General features: G+C 45.4%; 1 protein-coding gene across 1 annotated transcript in view; it reads right to left on the bottom strand.

The window, feature by feature from the left end:
* Positions 1–4,395: 4,395 nt before the first annotated feature.
* Positions 4,396–25,703, bottom strand: part of GVQW3 (GVQW motif containing 3) — a 39,350-nt gene continuing 18,042 nt past the window's right edge. Inside the window, 1 exon segment of the mRNA XM_056116430.1 lies at positions 4,396–4,674. Within this exon segment, the coding sequence (XP_055972405.1) occupies positions 4,396–4,674 (279 nt within the window).

Below are 25,703 nucleotides of genomic sequence, written 5' to 3'. Positions count from 1 at the left end.
AGGCAAATGCCCTACCTGCTATCCTATCACTCCAGCCCAGTTAATTATTATTTTTTTCTAATTATTTTTAAGGATTGAGATGTACCAGCTCTATAGCCAATGTGTGACCTCTGATCAGTACGTGTATGAACACCTTAGCCAAGCATGTGAAACTTCCAACCATCACAAAACAGCATCAAAAGAAAGGAAAAATAAGTGTATTTTTTTAAAAGAATGGTATGAATAATACACATTAACACATATGTAGCATAAGTACAGAAAATAGTGAAAAATGTGAAAAATCAAAAACTACCACCATTCTCATTAGTGTACTTAAGCAAAAGACAGGAGTTCACTCAGTAAGTAATAATACACCTTGCAGCACTGTTCACAGTAGCCAGAATCTGGAAACAACCCAAGAGTCCGAGAACAGAAGACTGGTTAAATAAACTATGGTACATCTACACAATGGAATATTAGGCATCTGTTAGAAAAAAATGAAGTAATGAAATTCAGTTATAAATGGATGGACATGGAGAGTATTACCTAAGTGAAATGAGTCAGACGGCCCTCTCTGTCTGAGATACATAGGATGACTGCACTCATTTGTGGGAGATAAAATAACACAGTCTGAGACTAACATCCAAGGACAGTAGAGAGAAGGGCCAGGAGGATTGGTCCTTAGTTAGAAGCCTGCCTCAAGTGCTGGGGCCAAAGGGCTTGGGATAGAGAAGGGACCACTTTGACAAACATGGTTGGAAGGGATGGATGGGAGTTGTGTGCTGAAAGTGGGTCAAGGACCAACAATGATAGCCAATGAAACCAAATAAAGATAGTATCTTTATTGCAAACTATAATCTCCCAAAGGAGAGAGAGAGCAAGAGGAAAAGTGCCTGCCATAAAGGGAGGCGGGGAGTGAGGGGATGGTATAGGGGTGCGGGGAGTAGATGGCAGGAGGGATACTGGGACTTTGGTAGTGGGAAATGTGCACTGGTAGAGGGATGGGTGCTGGAGCATTGTATGACTGAAACCTGATCATGAAAGCTTATAACTGTGTATCACACAGTGGTTCAATAAAACAAAAAATTACACATGCAGCTTTGCCTGTCAGAATAGATGTGGGCAAGCCCAGGAGACCACTGGCCCTGGAGGAGAGAGAATGTACACCAGGTCAGCCCTGCAGGCACACAAGGGCAGGGACTCTCCTGTTTATAGAGTGTGATCTTCTGGGAGCCTCATTCCATCCTCGGCAATGTGGGGAGATAGTGCCAACATCCTCACCCACTGACCACAGGATGGAAGACTCAGAGATGTCATGAGGTATCTAATGGTGACTCCAAGCAGAGAGGCTGAGACCTGAACCCGCATCTTGGGTCCATGCAGATATGTGCACTCTTCCTCTGGCCACTGGTTCTCTTCTACCACATGTAGCACCGTTCTTCAGTCCTGGGGCACCATTGGGTCAGTGGAGACACCAATGGGTGTCAGTCAGCTGAAAAATAGAAACTCCGGAATGATCCAATGCAGAACCTCCAGAGAGAACCTACAATTCTGGGGGCTGGAGAGATAATACAGTGGGTAGGTCCCTTATGTTGCATGTAGTCAATACAGCTTCAATCCCCAGCACCCCATATGATCCACTGGGCATAATCAGGACTAATTTCTAAGTACAGAGCCAGGAGCAACCACTGAACATCCCCAGGTGTAACCAAAAATCTTAAAAAAGAAAAAAGAAACTGAAATTCTGTCAGTGACAAAATCAGCCCCCATCTCAAATTTATGTAAGAAAAATGAAAACAGATGTCTGAATGAGTTCTCCCATTCCTTTCCCTTCTCTTCCCTTTCCTTCCATTCCCTTTTCTTCTTTGTTTTTCAGGGTCTCCACTTTTATCACTGTGTTATTGACATGATAAAGGTAAAAGTAAAGGCCCTTCCGTTGATTGTTGATTTGCTCGAGCGGGCCCAGTAACGTCTCCATTGGAGACTTTGTTGTTACTGTGTCTGGCATATCGAATACTCTCGGTAGCTTGCAGGGCTCTCCGAGAGGGGCGGAGGAATCGAACTCGAGTCGGCCATGTTGGCCGCTTGTAAGGCGAACGCCCTACCCGCTGTGCTATCGCTCCAGCCCTGACATGATAAAAAATTACAATAAAAATGAAAAGGGGCTAGAGAGAGAGTATGGCAGGTAGGGTGCTGTCCTTGCATGCAGTCAACCAGGGCTTGATCCTCCAAATCACTTACAGTTCCCTCAGCCCTACCAGGAGTGATCCCTGAATGCAGAGTCACGAGTAAGCCCTAAGCATGGAGGGAAAAGGAGGGAAGGGAGGGGAGAGGAGAGGAGGAAAGAGGAGGGCAGCAAAGGGAATGGAAAGGAAGGGGAGGGGAGGGAAGGGGAAGACAGGGGAGGGAAGGGAGAGAGGAGGGATGGGACGGGAAGGGAGTGGGGAGGGGAAAGGAAGGGAAGTGAGGGAGGAAGAGAAGAAGGATAGGAAGCGAGGGGAATGGGGAGGGAAGGAGGAGAAGGGAGAGAGGGAGGGAAAGGAGGAATTCAGGAAGGCCGGAAAGACTGAGAAAAACGCCCTGGGTGACTCTGGTTACCTAGAGCCCAGCTGCTCCAGGAGAAGTGGTTGTGGGCAGCACCCACAAATCAGGCTCTGAACAAGGGGAAAGGGGGAAAGGAGCTTCCACATCCTGCCATCATGTTGCAGGTATCGGGATTCTTGTGACTTGCCTCTGGAGGTGTCACTGCACTAGGGAGAGAGGCGGTGGCCTCCAGCCCTGGCCGCTTTGCCTCTGTCAATTGTGAGGCTTCCTGCTCTTTGCTATAGGCTCTTGGGCCCAGTATAGAGAGGCTGGGGGTGGGGAAGGGAAGGGAGAGTTGAGTTTGGCCTCCCTGGAGGAAGGTCCAGTATAAGATTAACTGATAAAGGACCAGAGGACCCGGCCAGGTGACTTCAATTAGCAAAGAGAACAGCAAAACTCTATCCAGACCTGGGGTTCAGGGGTTTCATTTCTTTCCTCCTTTATTTTTCTCTACTGGGTGGTTCTAAATTCTGGGGTGCTCTGGGGCTACCTCTGGCTCTATGCTGGGGTTGGGGACCCTCTGCTTTTGAGATCATGTGGTTGGGGATGTAACCCAGGCCTCCAGAATGCAAAGTCTGTGCTCCAACCCTTTACGCTCTTTCTCCCTTTTTCCTCTCTCTCTCTCTCTCTCTCTGTTTCCCTCTTTCCTTCCTTCCCTCCCTCTCTCTCTCACTAATTTTTTTATTGTGCATTTTGAAATGAGAATCAAGGCTCCAGAGAGGGAGTAGCACTGTAGCACTGTCATCCCATTGTTCATTGATTTGTTCAAGCAAGTACCAGTAACATCTCCATTGTGAGACTTGTTACTGTTTTTGGCATATTAGATGGTCAGACTTCTTCGTCAAGATCATGAACGATCGGTTTGAGGCCCTTCATGTTCCCGGAGCGAACAGATGCCATTGGACTACACTAGCACGCGACAGGGACAAATGGAGACGTTACTGGCGCCCGCTCGAGGAAATCGACGACTAACGGGAAGTTAAGTGATTAAGTGATTGGCATATTGAATACACCATGGGTATCTTGCCAGGCTCTGCCATGTGGACAGGATACCCTCGTAGCTTGTTCGGCTCTCTGAGAGGGACAGAGAGGGAGTAAGAATTAAAAAAAACACCCACATATCCCAGACTTACAATGCCATACTTGTTACCTCTGTGCGGTCTCACACGGAGTCTTTAAAGTCAGCCAGGTGGGCAACACATCCTGGTCCCAGGGTTTAAAGGTGAGAAAACCTAGGCTCAGAAAAGAAGTTTACACTCCAGCTTACATCGACTCAAAGATGAACTGCATGACACTTAGATCTGCTGAGGCCAAACCCTGGGCATCTGGGATTGCTGAGCTGGCAAGGGCAGGACTCCTTCCCCCGGATTTAACTCATGATTAAGTTACCTGCAGCGGATCGAACACACACTGTCCACTCTTATCACCTCCGGGTCTTTAGCAGGCCCCGACATCCCCACTGTTGCAGGACTGTGTTTTCCCTATCTGCAAAACGAGAAGGCTGAGCTCAACCTTTCAAGGGGGTCACATTCCTCGCTCTCCCCCGCCCCCACACACACACCCCGCACCCAGCCCAGAGCCTGACCCACAGTTTCCATCGTCTTCCCTGTGGACAACTCCCAGCTCCCACACTCGGGCCTCCAGGGTGCCAGCTGACATGACAGACTGTGTCCCCTGCACGTTGCAGCCTCTTCCCAGGCTGGCCGCGGAAACTGAGCCTCCTCCAGACAGCGGGGCTGCTCCGCTGGCCTGGATCACTTTGGGAGCCTCATTAGTTATGTCAGATGACATAGTTAACACTTGGGGCCAGCACAGCCAGTTCATCAAAAGCTCCTATGTGCCTGGCTCCAGCGACCGCAGCTGAACAACTACTGTGTGTGGAGCAGGCAGCGCTTCAGAGGAGCAGCACCAGAGTGCTTCCAAATTGCTTTTGATTAATTGCATAGACATGTCTTTAATTGGTGCCAGGGCAGCGGCCAGAGAACTTATGGGAAAGCAGGATGTTATGCTTTCATTCCCTGAAGTCCCATAAAGCAGTGAAAGATGAGGAACAGAATCATTACTCGTTGAAAATTTATCGACTGTGCAGACCCAGAAAACACAAATAACTATCTGAATCGAAACCTAACCTCATTTCCCCGACCCATTGGAAGCCATGCGTGTTCCCACTCCGTGCCCCTTGCCTGCCTGCTGAGCTGGACAGCTGAGCGAAAGGTGTGATTTCTAAGAAATGAGGGCTTGAGCTCGGAGACCAGACACGCAGCTTTCTCTGGGCGGAGGGAGGTATCGGGAAAGACTCCTTCCCTCGAAACAGCTCTCTCCAGAGCAAAGGCTGACCCACTCGTTCATTTTCTAGTGTGCAAGTGTACACCCATTCTTCTTGTTGTTGCTGTTTCGGGGCCACACTCAGTGGCCCTAAGGGCTCACTCCTGGCTCCGCACTCAGAGATCACTCTTGGCAGGACTCTGGGGCCCATATGGGGTGCTAGGAATAGAATCCCGGGGTCGGTGGTGTGCAAGGCAAGTGCCATACCTGCTGTACTCTCCTCTGCCCCATTTTTCCCCCTTTATTCCTCTCTGACCCCATGAAGAGCTCAGACATGTGCATTGAATGCATGTTAACTACAAAGTGCAGTTGTGATGACATGGGCTATAGCATGGAGTCCAGGACAGACCCAGCCCCGGGGAGACATGGATAACTAGGAGGAAAGGACATGGGCTCACGGAACCAGCTTGTGGCTGGTGCATCGGAGACGAATCACTGGCAGTTGACATCAGGAAAGCGTGGGTTCGAGTCCTCAGCTCTGGCTCTTTTTTCTGTGCCACCTGAGACATTGCATTGATTCTTTGAGTTTTCCTTTCAGAATTGGATAATCCCACTGCACATGGCAGCGAAGAGGTGTATAAGCACAAATTGAGCTGGAAGCACCTAGCACAGTGCCTGGCACTGATTAATCATAGATGACTGCTAATTCCAAATAAGCATCACCAGGAGATCTTTGATAGAGTGCTGTGTGAGGGTTTATATATTCAAGGAGCAAATATTTATGGGTTGCAGACCCTGACAAGTCCCATACTGGGTGTTAGTATGAAAGGTCTGTCCTGGATGAAATTGAAGGGTATTAAAGAGTAGCAATATAGTACTGTTGTAAGACTGGCAAATTGGGACATGTGTGCTGAAGGCATCTACTGCATCAAATGGGTGAGGAAGGAAGACAGGAAAATCATCTACCTGGAGAAGCCAGGATAGATATACCAAAAGGGGTAAATACCTTGCCAAAGCACTTTACCTGCTATACTATTATTGTTGTTGATGTTGTTCTTCTTCTTCTTCTTCTTCTTCTCTTTCTCCTCCTCCTCCTCCTCCTCCTCCTCCTCCTCTTCCTCCTCCTTTTCCTTCTCCTTCTTCTTCTTCGTTGTCGTCGTCGTCATCTTCTTCTGGGAGGGGGCCACGCCCAGCAAAGCTTGGGAGTTATTCCTGGCTCTGCACTCAGAAAGTAGTCCTGGAAGTGCATGGGGGACAATATGGGGTGCTGGGGATCAAACTCAGGTCAGTTGCGTGCAAGGCAAATGCCCTACCTGCTGTACTATCACTCCAGCCACACAGTTTCTTCTTTTCCGTATGTAGAAAAAGTAGAGCTTATCCCCTGGAATTTTCTTTCTTTATTTTACATTTTTATCTGTTTTTGGGCCACATCTGGTAATGCTCGGGGGTTACTCCTGATTCTGCACTCAGGAATCACTCCTGGCTGTGTTCTGGTGACTATAAGGGATGCTGGGGATCAAACCCAGGTGAACTGCATATAAGGCTGTACCTGGTGTACTATTCCCCCCCCCTCTTTTTTTTCCCTTTTGGTGGTGGTGGTGTGTGGGGGGCAAGGGGTGGGGGAGGACCTTCTTGATATCTTTAAGCTGTTTTTTTCCTTGTTCTTTTGTTTATTATGGGTATCCCCAGTCAGGACAAGTCCAGGCAAAGCTAGGGATTTGGACTGTTTTTTTTTTTTTTTACCCCTTCCATTCTGTTACATCATCTAGAGCACTGAGATGTGGGTTTTGGATTGATGCTTATTGCACGAACAAATAAATAAACAGCAGGAGGGAATATTGCAAAGAAGGCGCTCTGCCCTCACCAACTCTGCACAGCGGGGCCCTGCATTTTTTTCCCTTCTCAAATGGAGCACCGAGGAATTCCTGAGTCATAGGCTGAGGAACCACAGTGGGAGGTATGAAAGAAAGTACCTCTGAGCGGCACCCTGAGGCAGAGAAGCTGTACCCCGGAGGCTGCAGGTGTGGAAAGGGGACCCTGGTGATTAAAGTGGGAAACGTGTCTCATCCTGAGTGTCTAAAGACTTCTCCCCAACAAATCTTGCCAACCATTCCAGAGCCCTGGTCCACGGGTCTGCTTTCCTCCCCCTCCGCTGGAGGCTGCAGGGACATCTGACACACTGTGTCCTGCCAATATAAATCGTGAGCTCTGGGTGATGCTTGCTGGGTGCCGACCCCCCCCCCCCCCCCCCCGGCGGAGAAGGACAGTCACCCCAGGGGAGGCTCCAAGCAAAGCCAGCTTCTCCATGGGGTGGCAACTGAGGGATTGTTGACCCAGCAGCACCTTCTTGGCTCTGCTCCCGGACCGTTTGACGTCCTCGGGTGCCGATCTGCTCTTCTGCTGGATGCACCTCACTTCACTTGCTGAAGCACTGAAGTGTGACTGTTTAACGCCCACTGCTTCCTACGGGCATCTGGGCTTGGGGAGGATGGGAAAGAAACAAGAAAGGGAGCTTTATGTGAAGCTTGGACAGACTAATGAAGGCCTCTAAGTCACTTGCATTTAAGCAGTGCTTTACCATTTACAAAACCCGAGAGAACTCCTATTCATCCTTTAAGACCCTGCTGTTTCACCAACTGTCAACTCTCCCAGGTAAAGAGCCATGCTTGGTAAAATCACCAACATACCCCTTGTACCTTATAATACATTTGTTCGTAAATGCGCCTCATTTCCTCCATTAAACAAACCATCAGCAATTTGACAGAGGATCTACTATCCTTGTAAAACATGCTTTTTTTTTCTAGAAAGTAATTTTCAGAGACCAGAGTGATAGCACAGCAGGTGGGGCATTTGCCTTGCACACAGCTGACCTGGGGGCATCTCAGGTGGTCCCCCAAACACACCAAGAGTAATTCCTTAGTGGCAAATTCCCTCCCTGCTGTACTATCTCTCCAGCCCTGATGAATGATTTTCTTAAGCAGCAGAAATTATGTAATTATGTAATGTATTGGTGTCTTTTTTCACGATATCATCCAGAGGGCACATTCATTTGAACAGTGCATCTTCTGCTGCTTTAGATATTTCTATCATTTCAAGGCTGGAGAAGTGGTTGAGCTTAGGGTTGACATGTGAGCGACTGGGATTTGACTCCTAGCACCACATGGTCCTCTGAGCACTGTTGGATAGGAGCACCATTGGATATAAAAAACAAACAAAAAAATCCTCTCATTTTGATTTGAAAATTACTTGAGGAGCATATAGCCCATTCTTTTGCATTTAAATTGCAATGAAATTCAGTCCTTGGGGAAATAAAAAAAAATGTTGGTAAAGAGGGCTGTTTGGAACTCATGGTAAATAGAATGAAAAGTTACAGAGTTTAGGGTCAGACCTGTCACTGTCCTCCTGTTGTTCATCAATTTGCTCGAACGGGCCCAGTAACGTCTCCATTGGAGACTTTGTTGTTACTGTGTTTAGCATATCGAGTACATCACGGGGAGCTTGCCAGGCTCTGCCGTGTGGGCGGGATACTCTCAGTAGCTTGCCGGGCTCTCCGAGAGGGGCGGAGGAATCGAACTCGAGTCGGCCATGTTGGCTGCGTGCAAGGCAAACGCCCTACTGCTGTGCTATTGCTCCAGCCCGAGGGTCAGACATGAGTTCTAATTTTACAGTAACAAGATGAGGTGCTTTGTAAAAGGGCATATTATAGATGTTTTGGGGTCAGAGCAATAGTACAGAGGGCAGGGTGCTTGCCTTGCATTTGGCCAACCAGATTCCATCCCCAGCATTCCATATGTTCCCCTGAGCACTGCCGGGAGTCATTCCTGAGTACAGAGCCAGGAGTAACCCCTGAGCATAGCCAGGTGTGACCAAAAACTCAAAAACCAAACCAAAACAGAAGTTCTGGGAGCTAGTGGCATCATCAGAACAAAGGCCACCCCTTCCCATGTCCCATTCCCCAGCAGCTATGCTCAGAATTTGGATCGTGCAGACTTCACCATCACTTGGTGTAGAACCTCAGAGGCATGTGTCACTTGATTTTAGACCTGATTCTTTTCCACCTTTTCTTTCTTTCTATTAATCACATGATTCCAAGACCAGAACCTAAGGGGTCAGTTTTCAGAGGAGAATGACAAGAGGTCTATTCTCTTCAACTGCAGTCAAAAAAGACTGGGTGTAAGGCCTGATTCTGCCTTTTACCAGTGATATGTAAGGTTCCTCTTGAAAAAGATCTTACATCTTGGGCTAGAGGATATACAGGAGGCCAGATACTCGGCTCACATGAAACTGATACCAATTCCATCCCTGGGACCACATATGATCCCCTGAGTACCACCAGGAGTGATCCCTGAGCACTGAGCCAGAAATAGGCCCCAGATGCTACCAGGGATGGCAACTCGCCCCCCCTTCCCACCAAATAAAACTAAATAAAAGATCTTACTTCCCCTGAAAAAAGGACTAAGAGAATGGAGAACACGTACAGGTACATACACACACACATACACACACACACGTATTGGGTATTCACTGTTTGACCCAAATTGTGTCTACTCCGTCGATTGCTCCAGAAGCCCTTTCTAGCTTGTAACCCCAGCTCTCATGTAGCTAGGTGCTCCCATTGGTTCTGGTCAATGAGATTTAGGTAAAGTTCTGCTCGGATTTATTGTGAGAGCTTTCTCTTTCCTGATGAAAAAGGTTGGCGAGTCAAACTGATCTCCTCCTCCCCCACCTCCACTTGCTGCCTTGAACTTGGAGGTGAAGGTGGGTAGATGGGCATTGAAGGCATTTGAAATCAAGCTAGAAAGGTCAAGGAAAAGGCCTCGAGTTTTTTGCTATTGTGTTTTTTTTTTAATTTTTATTAAGACACTGTTTGCTTGAGCGGGCCCAGTAACGTTTCCATTGGAGATTTTGTTGTTACTGTGTTTGGCATATCGAATACATCACGGGCGGCTTGCCAGGCTCTGCCGTGCAGGCGAGATACTCTCGGTAGCTTGCCGGGCTCTCCGAGAGGGGCGGAGGAATCGAACTCGGGTCGGCCATGTTGGCTGCGTGCAAGGCAAACGCCCTACCGCTGTGCTATCCCACCCATGACGTATTCAATAAGCCAGACACAGTAACAACAAAGTCTCCAATGGAGATGTTACTGGGCCCGCTCGAGCAAATCGATGATCAAGGGGAGGGCCTTTACTTTTACTTTATTTTATTAAGACACTGTGATTTACACAGTTGTTCATAATAGAACTGTTTTTTGTTGTTATTGTTGTGGTATTTTTTGGGTGGGAGGGTCACACCAGCGATGCTCAAGGGTTGCTCCTGGTTCTACACTCAGGAATTACTCCTGGCGGTGCTCAGGGGGCTATATGGGATGCTGGGAATCGAACCCAGGTCAGCCACGTGCAAGGCAAATGCCCTACAAGTCGTGCTATTGCTGCAGCCCCAATAGAGCTGTTTTAGGCATACAATCACCAATTCTACCACCAACGTCCTAGATACCCTAGGTCCCCTCCCACCCACCAGCCTGCCTCCTGGCAGGCACATAACAAATTTAGTTCATATTACTTGGTCCAAATGAAACTTAAAGTAAAGTAAGTAAAGGCCCTCCCGTTGATCATCGATTTGCTCGAGCGGGCCCAGTAACGTCTCCATTGGAGACTTTGTTGTTACTGTGTCTGGCATATCGAATACTCTCGGTAGCTGGCAAATAAAATTATCAGAAAATAAATAAATGAAAGTCACTTTGTAATGATTGTTATATGTTTTTTAACCTTTAATCTAGTAGAGGATAGTCATGAATGCATGCCATCCTCAATGCCACATGATGGGAAGTTTCTCATGTCCTTTAAAGAAACTCTACTAATACTTCTTGCAAAACTGGTTTCAATGCTGTGAATTCCCTGAGCTGTTGCCTGTCCATGAAGCTCTGTATCGTTCCTTCAAATAAATAAATAAATAAATGATAATCTAGCTGCATAGAGTATTCTTGGTGAGGTGTTCATTTTGTTGTTTTTGTACTATATTCTTTCATATTCTTCTGGCTGGTAGAGTCTCGTTTGATAAGTCTGCTGTACATCTTATGGGAATTCCTTTTTTGTTCTTGCCCGTATGTATGTAAGCTCTTTTATTATTCTTGCTGTTTTCAATATTCTGTCTCTATCTTTGGATTTTGTTGTTTTGGGCTGGAGCGATAGCACAGAGGTAGGGCGTTCGCCTTACACGCGGCCAACATGGCCGACCCGAGTTCGATTCCTCCGCCCCTCTCGGAGAGCCCGGCAAGCTACCGAGAGTATTCGATATGCCAGACACAGTAACAACAAAGTCTCCAATGGAGACGTTACTGGGCCCGCTCGAGCAAATCGACGATCAACGGGAGGGCCTTTACCTTTACCTTACCTTGTTATTTTGAATACAATGTGTCTTGGACATAGACCTTGCTCGATAGCACAGTGGTAGGTTGCCTTGCGTGCAGCCAGCCCGGCTGAGCCCGGATCGATTCCTCCGCTCCTCTCAGGAGCCCAGCAAGCTACCAAGAGTATCTCGCCCGCACAGCAAAGCCTGGCAAGCTTCCCGTGACATATCTAATATGCCAAACACAGTAACAATGAGTCTCACGATGGAGACGTTACTGGGTCCGCTTAAGCAAATCGATGAAAAACGGGAGCACCGTGCTACCATGCTACCGTGGGACTATTTTCATTGGAACCTTTCAGGTCTCTTGGATCTTGGTGCCCATACTCCTTAACTCTGGGAAATTCAGGTTTGTTTTTTTTTCTTTCTGGTCACACCCGGCAATGTTCAGGGTTTACTCCTGGCTCTGCACTCAGGAATTACTCCCGGGGGCACTCGGGGGACCATATGAGATGCTGGGAATCGAACCTGGGCCGGCTGCATGTAGGGCAAATGCCCAAGCCGCTGTACTATCGCTCCAGCCCAACTCTGGGAAATTCTTATCGATGATTTTTCTTTCTTCACACACTTGCCTTCAGGGATGCTGATCAGTCTTACATTGTTCCTCTTGAACTCATCCCATAGTTCTCTGGTATGCTGTTTATTTCCTTTCAGACTATTTTCTACCTTCTACTATTTCCCAACAATTTCCTCCTTTTCATCTTGAAGTTCTTTGATCTTTTGCTCAGCTTCTGTTATTCTGCTCTTCAGAACGTCTATTGACCTTCTTGGTATCACCTACCATGTTCTTCATTTCTGTCATTTTTGAGTGTAGTATTTTTTTCATTTCAACTCTCAGACTTTCTTGTGTTTTACTAACTACCCATGCTATCATTTCTTTGAACCCATTGAACCTTCCCATCATAGTGTCACTAAAGACACTGTCTGAGAATTTACTGTTTTTTATTTTTCTTTATGTCTTCAGTGATATTGTTTTAGGTCTTTGAGCTTGGTGGGCTTCTAAGTGTTTCCCCCAGTGGTTTTCTAACATTCTTGCTGTGCTGGGTGGTGATTCTAGGGAGTTGACACTTCTGGAAGATGCGGGGGATTAGGCTGAAGTCTCTATTGGTCCTCACAGAATAACAGGAAGCGTAACTGTGAGTAGCATGGAACTTGTTGAATAGATTTGATGAGTGGCTAGTAGAGAGGAGTATTGATTCCCTGTCTGAAATAGGCTCAATGACATCAGCCAGCCTGGGATGGTGGAACGGGAAGCAGAAGGTCACGCAGGAGCTGTGGTGTGGGTCTTTAATATGGCACACAGGTCAGGTGTGGAGGTTGCTGGGACCCACCACTAGGGAGGGGCACTAGGGACCAAACGGGGATTGAACCCAGGTCTGCTGCATGTAGTGGGCAAGGCAAGGGCCCTACCCACTTTACTATCGCTCCAGCCCCAAATAGCTTGTTTGTTTGTTTGTTTGTTTGTGGGCCACATCTGGCTGTGCTGAGGGTTTACTCCTGATTCTGCTCTCAGGCATCATTCCTGGCAGGCTTGGGGGACCATATCCAGGTGCCAGGCATCAAATCCAGGTTGGCTGTGTGCAAGACAAGCATGCTACCTGTTGTACTATCACTCTGGACCCACATCTGGAGTTCTTGGTAAAAATAAGTAAAGTAAAGGCCCTCCCGTTGATCATCGATTTTGCTCGAGTGGGCCCAGTAACATTTCCATTGGAGACTTTGTTGTTACTGTGTTTGGCATATCGAATATGTCACGGGGAGCTTGCCAGGCTCTGCCATGTGAGCGAGATACTCTCAGTAGCTTGCCAGGCTCTCCGAGAGGGGCGGAGGAATCGAACTCGGGTCACCCATGTTGGCTGCGTGCAAGGCAAACGCCCTACCGCTGTGCTATCGCTCCAGCCGGTTAGCTCAGTTGGTTAGCGCGTGGAGTTCTTGGTATGTCAGAAAATAGTTGCTTAGGGGCCAGAGCGATAACAAAATGGATAGGGCACTTGGCTTGCATACAGCCTACCAAGGTTCAATCCCTGGCATCCCATATGGTCTCCCTCAAGCACTGCCAGGAGTGATTCCTGAGTGCAAAACCAGAAATAACCCCTCAGCATAGCTGGATGTGCCTCTACTGTAGCCCTGTAGCACTGTCCTCCCGTTGTTCATCGATTTGCTTGAGCGGGCCCAGTAACGTCTCCAGCTTGTTGTTACTTGTTATTTGGCATATTGAATACGTCAAGGGTAGCTTGCCAGGCTTTGCCATGTGGGTGAGATACTCTGGGTAGCTTGCTGGGCTCTCCTAGAGGGGCGGAGGAATTGAACTTGGGTTGGCCAGGTCGGCCACATGCAAGGCAAATGGCTGGAGTGCCTCCACATACACACAAAAAAGCTGCTTATTTTTAAAACCTAGCTAATCTTTACTTGTAGCTAAAAACCTCTAATACACATGCACAAAAGGTGTTCATGACAGAATAGATGCTCGGTAAAGGAATTCTATTAATTCATATTCAGATATAACTCCTTCATCCAGAAAACTAATGATATCAATGATGGTTATCCCATATTTATGTAGCATTTGGCAACTATCAAAAGATTTTCACATCAATTTGGTCATTTAAGTTTTACAACTCTGCAATGAAGGCAATTTTTTTTTCTTTTTGGGTCACACCTGGCGATGCACAGGGTTACTCCTGGCCCTGCACTCAGGAATCACCTGTGGCGGTGCTCAGGGATGCTGGGAATCGAACCTGGGTTGGCCATGTGCAAGGCAAATACCCTAACCACTGTGCTATTGCTCCAGCCCCTGAAGGCAAATTTTTATCCTAAAAATTTTTATCCTAAAACTTTTTCATTGCAAATATATAAGTACTTGAATATGTTTATATGCGACATGTGTGGCTAGTCTTTCCAGCTCTCCCTTCCTTCCATGTCTGTCATGGCCTTATTCTTCTCAAACCCACCACTCAGCCTCTTCATCTCTGCCTTGCTCTATAACACAGAAAAATGAGCCTATTTACGGGGCTGGAGAGATAAAACAGCAGATGAAGCCCTTGCCTTGCATGCAGCCAAACTGGGTTCAACCCCAAGCACCCCATACGGTCCCCTAAGCACTTCCAGGAGTGACTCCTGAGTGCAGAGCTAAGAGTAACCCTTGAGCATATCTGAGTGTGACCCAAAAAAGAAAGAGGATCCACTTAATATGTAAATCCAAATTCCACACATTGTTCTTCTGGCTGAATTTGGCCACAGGGAGGTTCTAACGAGTAGGCAATTGGGACTGCATAAAGTCACTCAGTTTCCTCTTCTCAGACAGCATCTCTGAATGTGCATCCTCCTGGCTTCTGGTTGATGGTTCCTGAACTCTGGCAACACTGCCTCCTCCCTCTGTCACTTAGCAAGAGCTGTGCTTTCATGCTCACACTGAGTTCTCTGCCTCTCTGTCCCTGATCTTCCCCACTCTGTGCCCAGTCTACTTCATGAAGGCACCCTGCTTTGCTTTTGTTTGTTTGTTGTTTGTTTTGGGATCACACCCAGTATTCCTCTGTCCCTCTCGGAGAGCCCCGGCAAGCTACCAAGAGTAACTCACCTGCATGGCAAAGCCAAGCCTGGCAAGCTACCCGTGATGTATTCAATATGCCAAAAACAGTAACAAAAAGTCTCACAATGGAGATGTTACTGGTGCCCACTCAAGCAAATCGATGAACAACGGGAGGACAGTGCCACAGTTCCAGTGCTGCCCGGTAAAGTTCAGGGCTACTCTTGGCTCTTCACTCAGTAATTACTCTTGGAGGTGCTCAGGAGACCATACGGGATGCTGGGGATTGAACCCAGGCTGGACACGTGCAAGGCAAACACCCTACCTGGCTGTTCTATTGCTTCAGTCCCCCAATGGCACCCTGTTTTGACTACTATGATTCTTCTCTCTTCTGAGTTAGACCCATTCATCAACCACACCGTTGTCGACCCAGTTTGATCCCCAGCACCACTTCCCCACCCCCCCACCCCCAATCCACTGAACCCATACCAGGAGTGATAAAAATACTGATCACTGCAAGGTGTGACCCAAGAACAAAAAACACAAACAAGAAAAGACAGAGCAGAAGAGCCAACAGATAAAAAATAAAAATCTGAAGGGTAAAAATGGAAGAATGAAGAATTGGAGAGATAATACAGCAGGTAAGGAGCTGGTACACGGCCGACACAGGTTTGATCCTCCACATCCTATATGATCCTCTAAGCCCACCAGGAGTGATCCCTGAGAGCAGAGCCAGGAGGAATTCCCGAGCACTGCCATGTGTGGCCCCAAACTAAACAGCAACACAAAAAATAGAACCAAGTGAATATAATTATGGTTTAGAATAACTAAAGATAGAGAGATGAGATAAGGAATAGGGCCAGAGAGAAAGCACCTGCGATGCTGACCCTGCACTGAGCTGCGTGGGCCTCTCCTGGGTCAATGCCCAGCACTTTATGGTCCCCCTCAGTACTCCCAAGGGTCAGTGCTGAGCACGGAGCCAGGAATAGCATTGCCTCTGCGCATTGCCGGGTGTGGCCCAATGGCAATCCCCTCCAAAATGGAGAGAGTGAGAGAGAAGCAAAGAAAGAGCAGACAAGGAACCATAATAAAAAAAAAATTGTATGTGGGTTGGAAGGAGGGTGGTGGGAGAGGGGAGAGATGAAGATGGGAAAAGAACCTTGAGAGTTTCCTGAAATGAGTCAGATGACTTAAAGTCATTTCACTGAAGAAGAAATTAGAAGACACTGAAGGAAATCACAGAAGGCACAGAAAACTTAAGCAAAAAATTAACGAATAGGACGAGTAGGTCAAGGGGTTGGAGAGATAATACAGTGGTAGGGTGGTTGCCTTGCACATGGTCTGTCCTGGTTAGATTCCCAGCACTACCAGGAGTGATCCCTGAGTGTAGAGCCAGGAGTAGCCTCCCCCCAAAAAAAGGGAGAGAGAGAGAGGGGGATGGGGGAGGGATGGAGGAGATACAGACAGACAGAGTAAGAGAAAGAGTCAAGCATATGTATATAGGAGTTTCAAAAGGTTAATTATAGGAAATGGTGGTGGAAAATCATTACTAAAAAGATTGTACTGGGGCTCCCTAGAGAAATAGAACCAACACAACTATGTGTATAATTGACACTTAACATATATATATATATATAGTCTATATACACACCACATACTTGTAATTATATATTCCTAACAATGAGTTTCTTAAAAAAAATTCTACTACTACTCTGCTGCTGTCTATACGCCAAGGCTATCTGTAGCTCTTGATTGGATTCCTGTGAAATGGTGTCCTATTGTGTGGCTCTACCAGTTACTAAACTCAGTGATGGAACAATAATAAAAAATATTTATAGCTCAGAAATCAACAAGTGCTGCAAATCAGAGCTCCTCTCATTCCTTCTCCATGAAATTTGGTGCTTAGGAGTCACGTCTGCTTATCCTTGGGGGACTCTATGTGGTGAACAAAGATCTAACAGGGATTAGGTAGATAAAAGACAAGCATAATAGACCTTACTATCTCTCCATCCCCAGTCTTGAACTTTTTTTTAGGGGGGGGCACATCTGGTGATGTTCAGGGCTTACTCTTTACTTTGCACTCAGGAATAACTCCTAGCAGACTCAGGGGACCATATGTGATACCGGGGATAGAACCTGGGTTGGCTACATGCAAAATAAGCACCCTATCTTCTGCTCCAGCCCCCGTCTTGAACTTCTTTTTTAATTAGTGAAACACCATGAGGTACAGTTATAGACTTACAAACTTTCGTGCTTGGGTTTCAGTTATACAATGATCGAGTACCCATCCCTCCACCAGTGCCCATTCTCCGTCGTCTTGAACTTTTGATGGTCTTTTCCATAATCTTAATATGAACTTCAGTTCTTGGAGTTTCTTTAATGAGGGGGTCCACCCTTCTCTGGCTGGTGCCTCCAGGCTTTTGGGTTATTTCAGTGCTGGTGAATTGGCAACTTCTTTAAACCACATCGTGGTATTATGACTTTCTGAAAAACTCATTACCGGAGTCCCACCCTATCTATAAGCCTGGAACAGTATAAACATAAATTTATATATGTCGTAGAACTAAGAGCATATTTATGTAGAGATTGAATGAGATCTATAGATTTTTTTCTCTTTATATTATATATGAATTTTTTCTTTTTCCATAAACTTACAATGAAAGAGATTTATTAGAAATTGGCTCATGCAATTATAGGAGCTGACAAGTCCCAAGATTTTCAGTTGGCAAGCTGGAGCCCCGAGAGAGCCAATGTCCAGTTCCAGTGTGAGTGTGGGGGCCTGAGAACTAGTAGAGCCGTGGCTTAAGTTCCCATCCCGAGAGGAGCTGATGTTTCAGCCTGAGTGTGAAGGCAGGAAAAGGCCCAGGCAGGCAGGAGGAGTTCCCTTTGACTCCTGGGACCACCCACATTAGCAGAGGCAATCTGCTATGCTGATCCTACTGCTTCAAAACACCCTCTCAATATGAATAACTGGTACATAAAATCAACTAACCACTGAGAGAGCATGCAGGGCTATGCGCATCCTTTGAACCCTGAGTTTGATCCCTGGCACTGCACAGTCCCATGAACTGCCACATTGGGAGTGGCCCCTTAGCACCACTGGGTGCAGCTCCCAAAGCAAACGAACAAAGGCAAAACACCAATCTTAGGAATTCTCTGGACTCAGCCACATTCCAGCTTGGGGTGTGTTGTTCTTGCACTCAGAGAGAGTTTGCAGGCTGGAGCATATGCCTTGCACACAGGAAGCCCTTGTTCCGTCCCAAGCATTGCACGTTCCTCCTAGAACCTCTGGAGTGATCGCAGCACCAAACTGAAAGTAGCCCCTGCACACCCTGTGTGTCCCTTCCTCTCCCCAAAATCAACCATCCCCATCACAGAGGTCTGGCCTGTGAGATGGCCAAGATGTGACTAAGTAGTTGGGTGTTTGCCTTATGTGCATGGGGTCCAGGATTCAGTAAATAAATAAAGAGGTGATAGTTTCACAATTTTGTAAATGTACAAAAGATTCCGGATTTGTGCACATTTTTAGTTATTTAGCTTTGAACCTTACCAGTGTTATTCAGGGATTTCTCCTGGCTCTTCTCTTAGGGATCATTCCTGGTGAGTCTTAGCGGGAACATATGTGATGCTGGGTTTTGAGTCCGCATAGGCTGCGTGCAAAACAAGTGCCTCATCCGCTATATTATCACTCCAGCCCTTGAACACCTTAAAAAGATATTTTGAGGGAACTGAAGAGATAAGTTCAATGAATAGGAAACTTTCTTTGCATGCAGCTGATCTGGGTTTGATCCCTGGCATGACTTATTGTCCCTGAGCCTGCCAGGAGTGATCCCTGAGGCTCACCAGGTGTGTCCCAAAAAATAAAATAAAATAAATATTCTTTTAAAAATTTTTTCAGTGGGAGGGTGTATTTGGTCACACCCAGAAGTGCTCAGAGATCACTCCTGGCTCTGTACTCAGGAATGCCACTGCCATATGTTCCCTGGCAGTGCTTGGGGGACCTTACGTGGTGCACAAGCTTTGAACTGGGGTCAGCAAGATGGAAAGCAAATATATTAATATCTGTATTATATCTCTGGCCCAACTTGTTCATCTTTTTATTTTTGGTTTGGGCTTTTTGAGCCATACCTAGCAGTATTCAGGGGTACTCCTGGCTCTGTACTCAGGAACCACTCCTAGCAGGTTTGGGGGACCATATGGTCCTCAAGTACCACCCGAGTAAGCCCTGAGCACAAATGGATGTGGCCCACCCCCATGCCCCCAAATAAAGAAGAAAAGAGAAGACAAAACAATGGAAGAAATAACTCAAATATATCATCATAATAAGAACTATTAAAATGCCAAAGAGGGGTCAGAGCAATAGTATAGTGGGTAGGACTGTAAAAGTAATGGAGCTTGTCAGAGAGAAACCCTGAACATCACCCTCCCCTCGACCTCTCCAAAAAAAAAAAAGCCAGACTAAATGCTCTCAAATTGAATTTTTATTTGATGTTATAGAGTGGTCTTTGTTTTATTTTTCTAACTGAGGTATCGTGATAAAAGGAACAGTGCATCCAAATTATGGAATGGCCCATAACATCTTTGGACCAATTGAAGATATTACCCTCTCATATAAATTCACTTCTTCTGGCAGTATATGTGTGTGTGTGTGTGTGTGTGTGTGTGTGTGTGTGTGCGTATGCGCTAGGCAATTCCAAGTAGAAATGGATAAATTCATTAAATGGGAAATTTTAGCACATCTCCCCCAATAGTTGATGAAATACGAGAAAAGTTGACAAAATATTTATAAGGCCATGGAAGATGTGAACAACAGCTATTAAGTTCTTTTCTTTCCTTCTTTTCACACTGATATTCCTAGACCTTGAAATTTTCTCTTCTTTGTTGCTGAACATTGAATCAGTTGCCAAGCCTTGTGGATTCTCACTGTAAGTGAGCTGGTTCTGTGCCAACACCCTTTTATCCTACAGTGAGTTCTTTGGCTCAAGCTTCAGCCACTTTTTGCTTGAGCTGTTCTAATTATCTCCTAATTGGCCTCTTTATATCTGTGGATAATTGCCCAAGTGACAATTGGTTCAGTTGCTTCATTTTGAAGCTATAAACTTTATCTTTGGATTAAGCTGGAGCAAAGGTACTGCAATATTTCAAATACAGTGGAATTTTTACTCTATTGAGATTTGGCATGAAGCTGTTGGTTACTTAGAGAGATGGCAAAGACAAAATCCAGAGAAACTGTCTCTGGCGGGTGCCTTATTCCAGGAACATAAAGGATTCTCTTCTTTTTTGGGGGGAGGGGGGAGTGGGAAGTGTCCACAGCCAGCTGTGCTCAGGGCTTATTCCTGGCTCTGTGCTCAGGAGTCACTCCAGGTAGGGCTTGGGGTTGGGGTGGCAAGTGTGCTATTTCTCCATCCCCACATAGAACTCTCATTGGAAGAAATCTGGAAGAGAAATAGTATGAAATGTGCACTTCTTCACAACCAATTCATATGTATATTATGGATATGAATTCCTGTAATTGATAGAATCCCTAGGACTCTCAGAGACAAATCTGATGGCAACTTTTAACAAGTACACAGAATAATATTATCTATTATTTATTGAACACTTGCTTTGAACCAAGCATTATTTCAAATTCTTTTCGTGTATCAAACTATTTAACCTTCATCTTACTTCAATGAGATAGGACTACTATGATTTTCATTTTAAGATGTAAGAACGGTTATGTAACTGGCCAAGGCTATACAACTAGTAATGTGAAAACCTATCATTTGAACCCAGGTAATGTGGGTCCAGAATCCATACTCCTCACCATGATGTGATATTACCTTTTAAAATCTTATGTGTCCCTTGTGTTTATCAAAATCACTGACTTTACTAATTTCCTATGCTTATATTGCTGTGTCTGGCCAAGACATAGTAATAAGAATGGAATTTATCTTCCCACTTACAGCAGCTGAAAATCTGCACAAAATATATAAAACCATGTTTTTAAAAGCCTTTGGATAGGAGGAATCTAGAGAGTGACCCCTGAGGTACAGGAAACAAATGAGATAAACCAAAAAATGGTCCCTGATTAACTCCTAAAGAGTTTCTAGAAGTTTCTAGGAGTTTTGTGTGTCAAGAGAGAGAATACAGACAGAGTTCAATAGTTTCCAAGTTGATCACAGGGAAATATACCAAAGAAAAGAGACTAATAAGCTTACAATTAGTAGCTTACAATTAGTAAGCTCCCCTTATCTGCTGAGGGCCCCCACAAATGCTTACCTTAGCTTGTCTTTAAGTAAACAACTTAAGACCCGAAAAAGAATAATTCAAAGGCCTAGAAGGAACAATGAATTCTCAGAGAACATATGGCCCAGTTCCTGTTCCCAACCACCAGAGTGGAAAGAAACAGTGTGCAAACCATTAGATGGTCTTTGCCTCAGTAGCAGGGTGATGTTCGCCATAAACAAATGTTACCGTGGCCCCATCTAACAAAGATTTAAAGGTAGTAGTCAAAAGCGGTATTTAACAGATCAAACAGAGGCTAGAAAGATAGTACCACAAATAAGGCCTTTGCTTGCAAGCAGCCAACCCAGGTTTCATCCTGGGTACCCTATATGGTACCCCGAACACCATCGAAGTGATCCCTTAGTAGGAGTCAGGAGTTCCTCTTGAGAATCACTGGGTGTGGCCCCCAAACAAACAAAATCAAAGAATTCATGAAAAGGACCCATGATTACACTTCGGTTTTCTCTTTTCGGCCACACCCAGTGATGCTCAGGGGTTATTCCTCGCTCTGCACTCATAAATTACCCCTGGTGGTGCTATATAGGGTACCAGATATTGAATCCAAGTCAGGCATGTGCAAGTCAAACACCCTACCCGCTTTACTATCACTCTGGCCCCATGATTGCACTTCTGAAACCCAATCATGAATAATTTAGGGTGCTTCAATAAATTAAAGAAATTAAAAATATTAGAAAACCAAAAAGGACCCATGATGAGGAAAAAATAGTTTCGTGGAAACTTACCAAAAGAGAGACAATGGATAGATGCGGACATTAAAATGTTATGTGTATTCCATGTGATTAAGAAGTTTAGGAAAAGATTTTAAGCATATATGTGTGATATGATACACATAAATATAATATACATATACATATCATATACATATATGGATGCCATACATAAATATATGTGTATATCACACACATGCATATATATGACCTCATATACATATACATGATATGTATATAAACCCCCTGTGTCTGAGTACATGGGGATCCTGGTTCTGTGCCCTCCTCTGAATGGATGTAGTCCTAGTGGCCCAGAACACTATTCTGGTGACCCAGTGGTGCCCAGTCCTGCAGGGCCTGAGCAGCACTGCCTTCTTGGGCATTGAAGAGTCGATCTCAGTTGCCAGGTTCCCTGAGCACTGCTTCAAGATTCAAAATAGAAAACAGGCCTCCAATTCTAGTAGCAACAAATGCACTCCAGGCCCCTACTTTGATTTCTAAATATCTTTAACTAAAGGAACCAGGGATCTTTAGAGAAAAGATTGATTGTATATCTGGAATGGCGGATATATAAAATGACACTGGAACATGTTACAGCATTGAAAGCAAGGACGTGGATTTTTTGGAGTTTGTTAGCTTTGCTTGAGGGCCACAACCACGGTGCTCAGGGCATCATCTTGGCTCTGAGCTCAAGAAGCACTCCACAGGGCTTGGTGGAATCATGTTTGAGTGCAGGGAACTGAACATGAAACTGCCACATGTAAGGCAATGCCCTACCCACTGAACTATCGCTCCAGCCCAGGAAGTGTTTTTTTTTTTTATTTTTACATAAGTATGGGAGTCTGTCAAAGAGACACAGAGGACATGGGACTGGAGGGATAGGATTGCTGGTAGATAGAGTGCTTGCCTTGCATGCACCTCATCCAGTTTCAATCCCTGATATCCTATCATTCCCCAAGCACTGCCAGGACTAATCCTGAGAGCAGAGCCAGGAGTGATCTCTGAGCATTGCTGGATGTGGCCCCAAACTTAAAAAAAAATAAAGGATACAGAAGCCAACCTGAAAGAGCATCTAATGGCCCAAACTGGAAGATAAATAACATAGCATTGGATATAATCCAATATATAAAATAAATATATATGATTCTAATAGTATATAAAAATAAATTAGAAGAGAACTCTTCCATATAAAATTCCAGACATTGTATGTCATTATTGCCCCTCTTGAGGATTCAGAATTTAATCACTTTCCTCAACTGTTAAAGTGAGGGTTAAAATTGGTGACTTGTTTCCAAAGAACAGACATGAAAAGGGGAAAAGAGTAGTTTTAGAGTAGAAAAATATTGCAAAATTACTTTAGTCATGTTTTTAAAATTAATGTTACCAATGTGCTATGCATTGCATGTTCTCTATAATTTGATAAAATGACATCTTTCCCCCTTTTTTGGAGGGGATCACACTCAGTGGTTCTCTGGGGTTACTCCTGGATCTGTGCTCAGAAATTACTTTTGGTAGTGCTCAGAGGACCATATGTGATGGCGGGGATCGAACCTGGGCCAAATGCATGCAAGGCACATGTGTCCTAACCACTCTACTATCTCTCCAACCCTGATCTCTTGTTTCTGTGTTATTATTACCCAAAATCTGTTACCACATTTTAATAATGAGAAACAGACATGGCCAAAATAAGAAATAGTCTATAAAATACATGATTAATCATCAAAACAGTCAAGTTCATAAAGAATAAGAAATGATTTGGGTCTGAGAAATTGGTATGGATCAGAAGAAACTAAAGAAAAGCAACTCAATGAAATAAAATGGTCTTACCTTATCTCTCGAAGAGAAAGAAGATCTTAATATTGATAACTGAATAAAGTCTAGAGTTTAGTTAATGTCCATATTGGTATCTTAATTTTGAAAAGTGAATCACTGTATCACTGTATCACTGTCATTCTGTTGTTCATCCATTTCCTTGAGCAGGCACCAGTAACATCTCCTTTGTCCTAGCCCTGAGATTTTAGAAAGTGCCACATTCGAGGCTCTTTCAGGGTCAGGAGAATGAGAACCATCATCGTTACTGGTTTTTGTCATATTGAATACGTCACAGGGAGTTTGCCAGACTCTGCCGTGCGGGCAGGATACTTTCGGTAGCCTGCCAGGTTCTCCAGAGTAAGAACTAGATAATAAGATGTCGTGCAGCCACAAATGCGGGTCTTGGCCGTTGATGGGATTACATGGCGCCGGGGCAGTTGGTGGGTGTAACGCCTACATACTTGAAGATGGGCGATCTGGGTGGAGGAGGCCCAGTCCTGATCCAAGCAGGCTTGGAGATCTACGCCCCGGATCCCACACACCTGGGTTCCTCTGCCAGTTCCTTCATGTGCAAGTCTCGTCCCAACGTGTGGAGAGTGGTCTTAAGCATGGCTGTGGCTGGAACCGGAGGTCTTCAGCTGCCGGGACTCTGCTTGGGGTAGGGAGGGAAACTCAACCTGCCCTCCTCCAAGGGGCCCCCAGTGAGGACAGCCAAGCGCAGAGGCAGGAATAGTGAATGGTATGGTAAATAAGTTAATATTATATTTTGTTTGTTTTTGGTTTGGGACCACACTCAGCAGTGCTCAGGTTTGACTCCTGGCTCTCTGCTTAGGGATCACTCTTAGAGAGGTTCAGGGATCAAACTCAGAATAGTCACATCCAAAGTAATAGCCCTATCAACTATGCTATTTCTGGCTCAAAAATAAATTTTTTTCAAGACCCGCATAAAAGTTTCAGGGATATAAAATACAATATTTGAGATGAAAATATACATAAAATAACAAAATAACATAAAAATAGATTAGACATTTCAGTGAATTTGAACAGCAATAGAAAGTACATAAAAAGGTACTGGGGTTGATAATATAGTGGGTAGGGAGCTTGCCTTGCAAGCGGCAGACCTGGGTTTGATCTTCAGCACCACATACGGTCTTCTGAGCACCACCAGGAGTGATCCCTGAGCACAGAGTCCAGAGTAACCCCTGAGTATCACTGGGTGTGACCCAAAAAACTGAACAGCAGGAATCGCAGGTAGGCATTTGTCTTGCACCTGGCTGACCTGGATTTGATCCCCAGCACCCTATATGGTCACCCAAGCATCATCAAGAGTGATCCAGTAGAAAGCCCTGAGCAGCCCTGGGTGTGGCCCCAAAACCAAAATGAATAAAAGAAATTTCCCATTAACGGAAGTTGGAGAGATAGCACAGTGAACAGGGCACTTGCCTTGCACAAGGCCAACCCAGGTTTGATGGCGAGTTATTCCTGAACATCACCAGGTTGCTGTCACTGTCACTGTCATTCCCATTGTTCATTGATTTGCTTGAGTGAGACCAGTAATGTCTCCATTGTGACACTTGTTACTGTGTTTGGCATATCGAATATGTCACGGGTAGCTTGCCAGGCTTTGCCATGTGGGCAAGCTACTGTAAGTAGCTTGCCGGGCTCTCCAAGAGGGGTGGAGGAATTGAACCTGGGTTGGCCAGGTCGGCCGCATGCAAGGCAAATGCCCTACCCACTGTGCTATCGCTCCAGCCCACATCACCAGGTATGAAAAAAAAAAAATTGCCCGTTGACAGGTAGGGATGGAGTCAGGGTTGGAGTGTGGAGGGAATTTGGGAACACTGGTGGAGGGAAGTTGACATTGATGCATAAATTGATGTTGAATTATTGTATACCTAAAAGATAACGATCAGTAACATTGTAAATCATGACTCTTTAATAGAATTGTTTAATAAAGTAAAATAAAAAGTAATTGCCCATTAATAAATCATATAGATAGTGTCTGTTATCTAAGAAAGGGAACTCTGCACTGTAAAAGGAATGGGGCAGAAGGGAAGGGAAATGAAAGGACAGTGACTAGCACTGAGACACTCTGGGTGATGAGTATCAAAGCTGTCACTTGGGCAAAACTTATGGCAGCTAAT

Source organism: Sorex fumeus, unplaced genomic scaffold, assembly GCF_029834395.1.
Source record: "Sorex fumeus unplaced genomic scaffold, SorFum_2.1 ptg000030l, whole genome shotgun sequence".
NCBI lineage: Eukaryota > Metazoa > Chordata > Mammalia > Eulipotyphla > Soricidae > Sorex > Sorex fumeus.
Note: the sequence above shows the minus strand (reverse complement) of the source record. Positions and strands in the feature narration are given on the sequence as shown.